This window comes from Cardiocondyla obscurior, linkage group LG20, assembly GCF_019399895.1.
Source record: "Cardiocondyla obscurior isolate alpha-2009 linkage group LG20, Cobs3.1, whole genome shotgun sequence".
Lineage (NCBI taxonomy): Eukaryota > Metazoa > Arthropoda > Insecta > Hymenoptera > Formicidae > Cardiocondyla > Cardiocondyla obscurior.
The window spans coordinates 118,818-132,335 of record NC_091883.1 but is presented as its reverse complement, the minus strand read 5'-3'; the positions used below and the strand labels follow the sequence as shown (position 1 = coordinate 132,335).

The following is a 13,518-nucleotide window of genomic DNA, read 5'->3' as shown; positions in this document are numbered from 1 at the left end:
CTTACGCGCTCAATTGAAATCCGAATAATAATATGCGCGTAAAATCGTGTAGATTCGAATTTCGAATCACACATAAATTCGGTGGTACGTCACCTTCCTACCCTACCGGCAAAGTCCATCTCGAGGAATTCCTTCCAATTAATTAATTAAACAAAATTAACCTTCCTGACGTAACACATAATATGCATGTGTGGGACAACGAGAATCCAAATGCAACGCGCACAAGCAATTTCCAAGTACGCTGGAAATTAAATATCTGGGCTGGTATTATGGGTACCAAAATACTGGACCCTGTTATTCTGCCGGCAACACTGAGGGGCCCGTCATATTTGGAATTACTTCAAGAAAATTTATCAGACTTTTTAGAAGAAGTCCCTCTACTCGAAAGAAAAAAAATATTTTTCCAGCAAGATGGTGCAGGTCTGCACAACGCACGGATTGTCACCGAGTATTTAAATGAAAAATTTCCACGGCGATGGATGGGCCGATACGGTCCGATACGTTGGCCTCCACGATCGCCAGATCTAACTCCATTAGATTTTTTTTATGGGGCCACTGCAAAAGTCTGATTTACAGACAGCTGTAACGCGGTAGTTTTATCGGAGGAAAGCTCGCCGGGAACCAAGGTACGAGTAAGAAGTGAGACGTGACTAAACGTGGAAGAACATAAATGATACTTTATTATAAACGAAAAGATATATGGCAACACAAAAATAAATCTATAATACAAAAGAAATCTAATGCTAAAGTAACGCAGAAAACAACAGAAATATTCTAGCCGCTCGGTGGAACGATACACGACCAGCCTCAAACTCTCGGATCGATCGGTGTTATGCTCTGAGGGTGGCGGTATACGGCCGCGAGCCGTCTTCGCGTTGATCCAGGGTGGGCCCCGCGTCCGGGGGTCACGCGGTCGGGAGGCGGCGGCGCAACGGGTGGTGCAAGCCCTCTGAGCTGTATCGTTTTGAGCGGAGCGGCGTGCTCGCGGGTCGGCGACGTGGTGTGTAAGAAGCTCCCCAAGTTGTGTCGTTTGGACGGGAATACGCGGTCGCGAGTCGACGGTACGATGTACAAGAGAGGCCGTTCAGGCCGTGACGGTCGGACAGGTTTCGCGGTCGCGAGTCGGCGGTATGAATACACAAGATGGGCCACTCAGGCCATGACGATCGGACAGGTTTCGCGGTCGCGAGTCGGCGGCGCCGGTTACATGGTAGGCTGTTCGGGCCGTGACGGTCGTACAATTTCCGCGGCGCGTGAGTTCGCGGCGCAAAGTCCAGAGAAGACCGTTCGGACCGTGGCAAGGGAGATCCGCGAGCGTCCGGACGGAAGAAGGCTCAAGAGCGCCCGAGTCCTGGGGGAAGGATAGCGGTGTCGAAGGCCGGGTAAGCCCGGTCGAGGACAGGCTCGGGAGCGCCCGAGTCCTGGAGGCAGCGGTATCGAAGGCCGGGTGAGCCCGGTCGAGGACAGGCTCGGGAGCGCCCGAGTCCTGGAGGCAGCGGTATCGAAGGCCGGGTGAGCCCGGTCGAGGACAGGCTCGGGAGCGCCCGAGTCCTGGAGGTAGCGGTATCGAAGGCCGGGTGAGCCCGGTCGAGGAAGTCTTGGGAGCGCCCAAGACCTGGAGGGTCGGATGCTGGAGTGCTCTCCAGCGAGGAAAAGGTGCCTCGTCTGCGTACGAGGCAGTTTATATACCCGTGGGCCCGAGAGTGGGGGACCTCCCACTCCCGAGCGGTCGGTGGCGGTGCGCGATGTGGGCGGTTGGGCGGCCCATGTCACACGTTCCGGTGATCCGCGCTACACGCCGCGGGCGGCTGGTCGGCCCGTGATACTTAATTAATTGGCGGTGGCCGCGCGATTTTCTGGGCGATCGGTGGTGGTCGCGGCGCGGGGTCTGAGTCTATGGTTTTAGTGGCCTAGGGCCACACAGCTACCAAAAAATGAAGAAGAATTGTACGAGAAGTTGCATTATGCAATTTGGTCCGTCGACGAAGAAATGTTACAAAGAACCGAAGAAAATTTATTAAGGCGAATGAGAGCGTGCATCACGATGGACGGCGGACATTTCGAGCACTTGCTCTAAACCAGAGATTATCTGCCCTTTTCAGGGCAATAAAATAATCTGCCCTTTTCAAGGCAACCACATAATTTATTCGAGGAACATCTTTTTCAGCAATTATTTAAATGATTAAAATGTTAACGTTGTACAATTAATTTGGTAGAATAAATATTTTAAAAAGTATTTTAAAAGTTTAAAAAGACTACAAAAAATAATCTGAAAAAATAAAAAAAAATCTAAAAAATTAAAGAAAAAAATCTGTCTTTTTCAGGGCAATCGAATAATTTGCCCTTCTCAGGGCAACTGAATAATTTATTCGACGAACATCTTTTCGTTCACGCGAATTAACTTTTACAAAATTTTAAGACGGGCAGAAATAAGTTTAAACTCGCTTAAACAAGTTGAAACGTGTTTGCACGTCAACAAATCCGGCCGTGATAACATCTCAATTTGACGATCGTTCCCGAACGTGTGTGTGTGCGTGTGTGTGTGCGTGCGTACGCCTTTTGTGCATCGACAATCTGTTAATTTTTTAATACATTTCTTGCTTTTTATTTACATAAAGAATCAAATAATTCTCACTTGCAACGTCATTCTAGCTTTCTTTATTATTTAATAAATAAATAATGAAGAAAAACCGAATGACGTTACAAGTGAGAATTATTAGACTTCTTATGTTGATGAAAAGAAATTATTATTAATTAATTAACAAATGCTTAATTAAAGGATAATTGTAATATTTTGTGTAGCGTGCGTAACAGGTCAGCTGAGTCACGGTTTCGTCGCGGGTTCTCCACGTCTGAGTCTGAGTTACGCCGTCCCTGCCTACCATGTGTAGCCGTCCGGTGAGTAGTTAATTATTAAATTTTATAACTCGAAAACGAAGCCTCGGAAAAATTTTTCGAAGAAGAAAAATAATCTCAAAGTTATCTGAACAACATGTCCTTTCACGGACACTATAGTTGTTCTGAATCACCCTGTATAAACCTCGCAATTTTAGGCAGAAAGAACTACCGAGTTAAGGAATCACAGTATTAACATCGTTACTCTGCCCAATTTCCTCGCAAACGAACTGTGGAAGAATTATCCATGCAACAATTCGGCGTCAGGAACTCGACACTTTCGACGTATCCAAACCGAACGTACGAGTTCAATGACCGACCGCTACTCATCCCTGAAGAAGCAGCAACCAGAGCCGCTCGAACCCAGATAACCTCGATCAGCAGGAATGAGTCAAAATATAAATTTTTATTATTCCAGCAAGAAGGAAAAGACTTCACAACATTTAACATCTCCCTAAAAATTATAGTGTCGTAGCCCATGAATTTAACGCGTCAACAAATCCCCGAAAATTTGCGACCAGTTCCAACCGGACCACCAACGAACCATAGCTTAATTAACACGACTCCTTCACGTTTGATTACAAATACCATTAAATATATGGCTCCTGATATCACGCAAGCAGCATCTTGCTGTGAATCTCTCCCTCCGGTTACTCAACCTAACGAAAGAACTTGGGTCTATCCGCAGTTTGATATTCATTCGCATTTGTATCCTTCTAATTCCCAAGCTCCTTTAAAACCAGAAACTTATCACCCATTTCCAGATATACAGAGTGTCTCGTACCTTATAATCCACTCGAAAAAAATACGTAGATATTATTATTTCAAGTAAGAAAGTCGTGTACCATTTTATAATTTAGGCATTTATTTTTGAAAAAAAAATTATTGAAAATTAAATATATCCGACCGAATAAAAGCGCGTCATTCGAAGCGGGCCAAGACGCTGGCAATACGGCCCGCCTCACTTGGTTCGCACGTTGGACGACTGACTGATAACGGATACGATATGCGAGCGAGACGATGCGTCGGACGCGGGAGCGAGACAGTGCAGCGATACGTGAGGCGTGGTAAGCGAATTTTTTTAGTACAGCAACATATTCACTTATCTATTCACTTTCATCTTGCACACGTTGGCGGAAAGTTGAGCGGTAAACTAAATATGATGCATCCGGTTTCAAGTAGCTTTTACTAATTTCACAATCTTCTTGTACGATTTGGCACCAGGTTTGTCTGGTTTACAAATCTTGTCTATAACGTTGTATGTTTCGGCGTTATTTTTGCTTAACAGAATGGTTCGTTTTTTTTGTGTATCCGTAATGCCATTTGCAATAAAATATTGCTCCATTCTGTCCACATATTTTTTTCAATCATTTTTCTTGATATCAAAATCCAAACTTGCCGAAAATTCCCATTTTGTGGTTGTTTTCTATGGCTGTTTCACGTTGCACTGTTGATTGGTTTCCATGTGATATATCTTAACTATTTAACATTGTCACTATGACCTTTTTAGATTGCTTCTTTAACAAAGTCACGTAATAAATTTTGCAGATCGTTAATCATATGCTGTTTGCTTAATTGTAGCTTATTGGCCTGACAAACAGCAATGAGTTCTTGATTTGAAACGACCTTGTTTTCCGTTCGACCGAATGTCGATCTTAGCGAGCTATGCCCGGTATGCTCGTCGGGATTCCGGGATTCGATCAGAGGAGGTCCGGTTATGTAACGAAACTGGAGTTAGAAAACACATGTTTATTGACGAATAAACAAATAAGAAAAGAATATCTAAAATATAATATTGATTGGACGCGAGAACAATTTGCGCGCGAGAAGTTACATTGATAATAATGATGGATTGCAACGCCGTGATTGAAATTTGAGCATGCGGTTATGCTGTAACAAGAGGTCGATGCAAACAATACATAAGACGCGGAATCACGAGATAATCGTCGATGACGCGATTGCTATTTAACGGTCGCGACGGTGAAATCGATCAACACCGCAGATCCCGGTTCAACAATATTTATGATTGAAGTTTGTTGTATCAGGACGCGAAACCAGGGATGGCTGCACCTACTATGTGTCGTTTAGCCGAGAGCCCTCGGCCGAGACGGAGAGAACTCCACCCCGTGGTTGGCGACGCACAGTGCGGCCAAATCCCAAAAAGCTGGCCAAAAATTAAAAAATCAAGTTTTTTTGGGGGAGTTTTAAACCTTGGGGTTGGCTAAAATGATGTTTGAACTGTGTAACGGTATACTTTGAAAAGGCCTATTGTGCGTATCTGGCAGTTATAATCCAGTCAAAAAGTGCTTTTTGTTCGAGGTACACGTCTAGCTCACAGTGTATTAAATTCAAGCTGTAGCTTAAAACAGGATAAAATCATATCTAGAAAAGATATTTTAATTCTAAAAAATGGAGTGTTACGTCTCCGACTCCGCGTCTCTTTTTTTCGACACATATTAGAAAATTTAGTTAAGGGGAAGGTAGACCGTAGTCCATTGTAATACAAAAGGAAAAACTTCAGAACCTTTCAGAAAGACAATTCTTAACACTAACATATTCTGGTACTGGTTATTGCGTGAAAGCATAAAAAACATGCAACAAATTGTAAACGGGCGCCAACGAAAACCAGACAAAAGACATTTGTCTAAACATGAAAAAAAAATCAAAACCTAAAGGCTCATAAATATTTCAACTCTGATTAGACTGTCCATCGTAGGAAAAGAAAAAATAACTTTTACTTAAAATATAATTGCACATAGATTCTAAGCCTTAGAAAAACCAAGGGCGTGAGAGGCCCGTAATTACCGAAATATGTGGTGCGGACAAAGGCAATAAAATCAGGTAACGCAATGAGTCATACAGATGGTAAAAGTTTTCCCACCATCTCTCTAAAAATGATAATAAAATTCTGGAAGGCTCGGAAGGGATAACTTTTGAGGCGGGGGTATTTTGTAGACATCTTATTCCTAAAAACCAATGGTTCTCGGGTACTCCTCACGAAAATCTAGAAACTAAGGGCGAAAATTTAGAAGTTTAAGAAAATAGAGAAGGGATGGGGTGCGAATGCCCAATAATTGTAAAATAGGAAAAGTGGAGGAACAAGCTCAGCAAATGAAAGATTTGAATTTCGGAAAAGTGAAAATTCGGGAATAGTCCTCCCCTTTTCCAAGCTTATAAAATCTTGTGTTTCAACGGAGCACGCTCTCTTGCTTACCAGAATTCCAGTGCACACGTTTTGCTAAAACTATCGCGAGTGCTTGTTTGTGCAAAGTTGCTGAAAACGCAGACAAGAAGCATTTAGAAGATTTCCGAAAAAGTAAGTCTCCACGATCAATTATGTATTCCCGCGAAAATCGATTTCATTAAATGTTTTATTCAATTCAAGTGTTCCTTTTAATAATTTCAATTAAAGAGAGAAGAGAATGTCCAAGTCGGAGTTTCAGAGATTTGATTCTGTTTTTTGGACTTCGTTGTGAATCTAATGTGTGAGGAAAACTGCTTCCGAATATCGGCTGAGATACGCCATCGAATAACCAGCGACTTACTGTGGTTCACGCCGCGAAATGTTGCTGGAAGTTTGGCGACTATCCACGGCTAAGAAAACGGCAAGAGACCCTCGCCTAAGATGAACCGCGGAGATTCATTAATGGACGAGTCGAAAGCTTTGGAAATCGTCGGTGACGAGTCTCCTTCGACCCTTTCTTTGTTAAATTCTCAAAATCTTGTTCAATAAAAATTAAAATCAAATTATAAATTTTTAGTGGAATTATCTAACAAGAAAACTTTAAAGAAGAGCCGGGCGCGGCGAAATAAGCAAATAAAAAACTTGAGGAAGCTCGTACGTCGTTTCTTTCTGCAATACTTAGTCGCGGCGGCGCCAAGCGAGGAGGTATTCGTGACTCCTCCGCGTCACGAGGAGAGACCGTGGTCCCCACGTCCGGGCGCTCCGCCACCGTCGCCCATCCATAGAGACCCGGAGCCGCTATTTGGCTATTTCCCTCCAGAAGAAACCTTCAACGACTGCATAGATAAAACATCCGACAAAATTTTGACAACATCTTGGATATCTCAAGTCAGTCCACGGAGCCGGGATCGGAACAATTCCGCCCCACGACTCCATCTTACTCCACAGATTCGTCCCTCATCTCCGAATCATAGTTTCCCGGAGGTGAATTTCGTGCTTGTTCCTCTCCTCTCACACCGCCTCCTTTTCCTTTTGAACCCGAGGAAGCCGACTCTCTGGGCGAAGTTGAATCCATCTCTCTCCCAGAAGTAGACTTTTCCGATCAACCTCCATCTCCCGGCCCGAGTATTGAGGTTCTCAAGGAGCATCCAGAACCAAGGGAGGTTATAGACCCTCTCCTAAAGCTCCTTCACAAGGCCTGTACTCCGTGGACAGATCCTGTTCCGGTTGGGGTTTACTCCATCGGCCCTGACCACATTGAGCCAGAAGAGATCAGGAGACAGGCGGCTCGCTCTGCTCCTGATTCTTATTTCTTTATATATTACCCCGGGGTGGAATCTCCTTTCTTGGCCCCGATGCGGCTAGTCGATCTCGTTTTTCCAAGGACCACGGCAAGAGTAGTGGAGATCGAAGAAATTACATTAGATTGAATCACAGTTATACACAGAATAGACATTTTATACACAAACACATACATTTTCTTGTAAATACACTCTGTTTTTTTATTACAATGTTAAAATTATACTTATTAATAAGACTAAAACCGTTCTCATATTTCATAATTCTTTCTACCAAAACGTTAAATCTATTTTTATATTTTAGACATAATAATTAATATTAAATTTGTTAATTTGTTTAGCGTTCTCATATTTCATAATTCTTTCTGCCAAAACGTTAAATCTATTTTATTATTTTAGACGTAATGATTAATATTAAATTTGTTAATTTTGTTTTGAAAATTCTGAGTTAATCATTTTATATTTAACCCTATTATCCATCATATGCGAATAACCACGCCTGGTTCTATCCCAGAGAATAAGGATTTACCTCCTTTCTTTAAAAAAGAACCAACTACGCGCTCAATCTAAGTCCGAAAATCTTGAATATTTAATCTGCGCGTAAAATAGCATGGTTTCGAATCTCGAATCCCACGCAAAATTCGGTGGTACGTCAACTCCCTACTTCACCCACGAATATCTTTCCTGAGGATTTCCTTCAAATAACCATTTAATAAAAATATAATCCTCTTGATGTTACATAGTAATAGGCAACATTATTGGAAATTCAAAACTATTAAATTTAATTTTATTCCTTGCGAGCATTTGTTTGCCGTGAAACTGTGAAATTAACCGACAAGCACAACGGAACGTGAAATAAAGAAAATGATAAAATTTTGAAGCTTACAAGAAATTGAAATCCACCGAAGCAGATGACCACACTGGAGAGCAGCAACTGTCCAAGTAATATAATAGCGAACACGCGCTGCATGTTACGCACATAACATATAAGAATGAGATGCTGCTGCACGCAGCTTTGCAGCTTCTTTGACGCCAGTGTCGTGGCATCCAACGGTCGCTTCTGATCCATCGTATCTTTGATGCAGTTTTCGACGACGGCTGCCACCCTGTGTGCCAAGATCTTCAGCTGTGCGGCCGCGTGGATATTGAACGTGCTCACAAAGTTGTCGAAGCAGAAGGTACAAATGCCCGAATGCATCGTCGAGAGCGACTGCAGAAGTGCTCGCAATGCGAAGAAACGTGTTAGTTATTTTGACACGAATCGCATCTGCAACTAAACGGAGCTCATTACTTCGCACGCTGCCCGGTTACCTGTATCGCGTAAGTGATTTCATAATACGGTGAGTGATACGGGAAATCGATCCACAGTTTAAAAGGCAGAATCTTCTTTGTTTCATTCGTTTCTCGGGGTTCTGTTGGAAAGAAAAAAAGAAACGTTGCTTTACCCAATTCGAGAAACGATATTCGTCGCGTTAGAAGAAAGCTATACCAAAGAAAGGTGCAAAGATATAATTGAAGGTAGCGACGTAAACGATGAATGTAAAAGTGTAGATCATTGTCATTCCTAATTTGTCGTATCTCTCGAGAATTTGAGCGCCTGTTTCGTCATAAGTGGCGGTCCAGAAATTTTTCTCGGCGAAGTGAATTAAGTCCATTATCATATCACGGTAGAACATGAAGCTGCCCAGCTTCACCAGTATCATTATCAACAGCAGCGTTGCACACAAGTTTGACGTGACGGCCTGCAAAAATAATTTATTAACTAATTAACTATATATATTAAAAAATTTAAATAATTGGAAAAAAGGACTTTCAGTAATTTTCAAATTATACTTGTTCAATTGTAACAATTTTAATCTCCCGACACAAGATAAAAATAAAAACATATTACATCAAGAGGCACGGTAGTATCTTGCGCCAAGTAGAGGTGCATCATCCTACCAATCAAGAAACACGGTAGTGCCTCGAACCAAGTAGATGCAGCGTACTACCGATCTCTCTTACACGAGACGTCACTTGAAAAATGCATATTTCGGATTACAATAATGGCTGAACCGATCGCCTTGTAACTTGATTCATTTTGTAGCTTAAGGTTAATTTATATTAGTAAAGTGTTTTTATTTTTTTGCTACGTATTCTACGAATGGAGATTTCGCAATGCAAACTTTTCTTTTAGAAATAAAATAAGATTAGAAACGTCGTTATTATTGTCATCATCGTCCAATTAAAAGTTCTTTTCGCTTTATCGTCAATAGATTGTGCTTAAGTCACTTAAAGTTATTAACATAATATGACAATATGGTGGGACAAAGAATGTGTAAAACTCATTCGACTTAAAGAAAACGCTCTCTTTAAATATAAAACTTTTCATCTGCGAGGACTTTATTAGATTTAAAATTGCGGAAGCCAAATGTAGACTAAGATTGCGTAAAATTAAAAAGAAAAATTTTTTTAATTCTGTGAGGAACTTAGAAATAACAGCGAACATAGAGCTGTTTGAAAAACTATTAAAGGCTTTAAAAGTAGACTCAACCCAAGAAATAAATAATAAACTTCCCCTCGAAGGGCCACACTTTTTACTTAATATTTTTAACGAACTTTTTGTGAGTAAGACACTGATCACAGAATAGATAGACTACATCATGTTTTTCGTCCTTAAAACTACCTCTGATAAGCTCACCAATTTCTCCCGCCTCATGTGTATGTAAAATCATGGAGTGTATGGTTTGTAATCGATTATGATGGTGGCTTGAACATTATAAAAAATTTGTTTGTACTCAATTCGGATTTAGAAAAAACAGATCCTGCATTGACAATCTCTCTATTCTGTATGCGGTAATCATACGAGCTTCCAAATCAGATTGTGCAATACCCGCAGTTTTTTTAGATATTAAATCCGCCATCGATAATGTCTTCGAGGACGTACTTATAACTAAACTTAAGCGAATGGGCATTCTCCCCTGCACCTTTTCGTTTATTGGAACGTCGTCGATGCTTTGGAAAGAGAGACCGATGATGTTCCGATTTTCAAATGTTTTAACTCGATCTTTTCGTACGTCGGCGAGAAGATAACCATTCTTCGTGAATCTTACTGCGTGAGTGGTAGATTATCACAGTACAGAAAATGATGAAATTCACGGCAATCGAGTATACGGACATGATCATATGTTACGGTTTGGCTCACGAAAGCGCGCGTGCCGCAGTACAAATTTATCGAGATAAATATCCGCACCGTGTCCATCCCACGGCAAAAACAATTTCGCGGTGTGTGCGACGTGCGCGAGAAACTGGGTGCATAGATGTGCGGCCTCGAACATACGAATATCCGGCACGCCGGGACGTCCGCGTCGAAAAAGACGTTCTACGTGCCTTTGAAAAAGATCCGGGCAACAGCGTGCGGCGTGTTTCTCGAAATCTCGGTGTATCAAAGTCATTGGTACATCGTATTATTTGGGAAGAAGGGTTGCACCCGTTTCATTACCAGCGGGTGCAACATCTTCTCCCACGGGATGCAATGCAGCGCATTTATTTTTGCCAAGGTATTCCTTTTTTCTATTTTTCTAACAAATTAAAACGCGTTCTTTCTAAAAAAATTATTTATACTTGTAGGCTTCCTGACACAGTGTCGGCGAAACCCCGGATTTCCGGACAAAATTCTTTGGACGGACGAGGCGCTTTTTATCCCTAACGGGGTATTTAACTCGAAAAATTATGTTGTTTGGGCACACGACAATCCGCACAGTGTTAGACAGTGTGCGTTTCAATATTGTTGGAGTCTGCACGTATGGGCCGGAATAATCGGAAACAAAGTGGTAAATATTTCTTTTTCATAAAAACTTGTCGAATAAAAATAATGACAAATGCGTAATATTGTTTAATTATTTTCAGATCGGACCTTATTTTTTACCACCGCGACTCGATGGGAAAGGCTACGCAAATTTTTTATTAAATCAGCTTCCTGCCTTATTAAAAGATGTTCCGCTTCGAATAAGGCAGGAACTAATTTATCAACAGGATGGTGCCCCAGCACATTTTTCGTATCGCGCGCGGGCTGTTTCAAATGACAATTTCGCGGATCGATGGATGGGTCGCGGTGGCCCCATCGCCTGGCCAGCACGTTCCCCGGATTTGAATGTGCTGGACTACTTTGTATGGGGCCATATTAAAGCTTCAGTTGAGCACATGCGTGATCACACAGTAGAAGAGGTTCGCGATGAAATTATAGCGGCCTTTAATACAATCACGCCTGATATGGCGGAAAGAGCAACACGACAAATTGTTCGAAGGGCCGAACTTTGCCTACAAGCACAAGGACGGCACTTCGAGCAATTGTTACGTTGAGCTTGTCGCCAAGTGGATTAGGCCTCCTGGGGACACCACTTTAAAAAAAACGCACCGATCTACCTACCTCACCGCACAAGATGGTGTGGAAACGGTAGACTAATTGTGCCGCGAAAATTATACTTGAATTCGTTCGCGCGTCGTTGTATTACATCGCTCGCACGTCGTCGCATCGTGTCACTCGCGCGTTGTCGCATCGTCTCGGACGCACGTCGTCGTATCGTTTCGGTCGCATCGTGTCACTCGCGCGTCGTCGCATCGTCTCGGTCGCATCGTGTCACTCGCGCGTCGTCGCATCGTCTCGGTCGCACGTCGTTGCATCGTGTTACTCGCGCGTCATCGCATCGTCTCGCTCGCGTAATGTCTTTAACCACGCCTCGTGTATCGCCGCACCGCTCGCTCGCGCGTTGTCACATCGTCTCGCTCTCGGTCGAATATAATAAATTTAAAACGTGGATTTCTCGCAAATAAACGCCCAAATTAAAAAAAACGGTATAGGACTTTCTTGTTCAAAATAATTAGAACTACCTGTGTCTCCCGGGTGGGTCATGAGGTATGGGACACCCTGTATATAACTTGTTAGCCGAGCGTTGGGTGCATTGTCGCTTCGGAGATATTGACGAAATTTGTTGGGAATACCGAGGACAACCTCAGGGTAGAATTTTAAGTCCGATCTTATACGCTTGTTACACCGACGAGCTAAACTCTCTAAATATACTTTCTAAATATACTACTAATAAGTTTGCTATAATATATGGACGATGTAGCGATCGCCTACGTAGGACATGACCTTCATAATGGAACTCAGAGATTGGAAGAGACTCTACTAGAAGCTTCATGCATTTTGGCAAATTTAGGTTTCACTCTTGCCCACGAAAAATCAAAAATTTGTATTTTCAAACAATTTCCGGGTTGCATAAAGTACCCAAGTTTAAAATTAAAATGTGTTATAATTCCATTATGCCAATCTATATGCTTTTTGGGAATGAATCTCTCCTCCAACCTCAAATAGGATTATTGTTGTTACACCGCAAGGGTGCCGTGGGGTCCGTTCTCCGGATAATTTGCAATAGCGCAGAGAAGATCTCTTCAATAAAGACAAACTTTAATTGATGTACTTCGTTTATTTCCTTAACTGGTTCCCTTTTTGACAACAATTAGCTTCACGCGGTTACAATAGCGAATGCCTCTTTGAGCCGCGGTTACCCGTTAATACAGTACTGGACAAAATAAATCATACACCTTTCTAGAAACTTATTTTGCCAATCTATTAATTTTCTTATCAACTAAATAAACTTGTACATACAGTAAAATGAAAGGATTTTAAAGTGTTTTAAAGAAGCAAGTCTAAAATAATAGAATTTGTGCTTAATTTTGTGGAAATAAATGTTTTATTCAGTTTAGTTAAATTATATCTTAGACAAAATAAATCATACGTTTCATAAATAATGTTATACAAACAAATTAAATTACTTTATATTTTACTTAATATTTTGTATATCCGCCTTTAGCTTTTAATACAGCTTCCAGTCAGCGAGGCATACTTTCAACGAGGTTTTCTAAATATTTCTTATCTATCTTGTTCCAAGCTTTTTGAAGGGCTGCATAATACGTTTTTATATTTGTAACGTTTGTTTTCTCTACGTTCGTATCCAAATATGCCCACAAATTTTCAATTGGGTTTAAATCAGGTGATTGGGCTGGCCATTCAAGCAGTTTTATCTTAGCCGACTTGAAAAATGCGATAGATTTCCTAGCTTTATGCTTAGGGTCATTATCTTGTTGAAAGATAAAGTTGTT

At 41.7% G+C, this 13,518-nt stretch overlaps 1 protein-coding gene across 1 annotated transcript in view; it reads right to left on the bottom strand.

Moving 5' to 3' along the window:
* Window positions 1-13,518, bottom strand: part of LOC139110326 (odorant receptor 13a-like) — a 97,281-nt gene that overhangs the window by 13,605 nt on the left and 70,158 nt on the right. The window contains exons 2-4 of the mRNA XM_070670005.1: window positions 8,867-9,119; window positions 8,689-8,789; window positions 8,264-8,587 (exon numbers count right to left, since the gene is read on the bottom strand). Coding sequence (XP_070526106.1) covers window positions 8,264-8,587; window positions 8,689-8,789; window positions 8,867-9,119 — 678 coding nt within the window. The remainder of the gene's footprint in view (window positions 1-8,263; window positions 8,588-8,688; window positions 8,790-8,866; window positions 9,120-13,518) is intronic.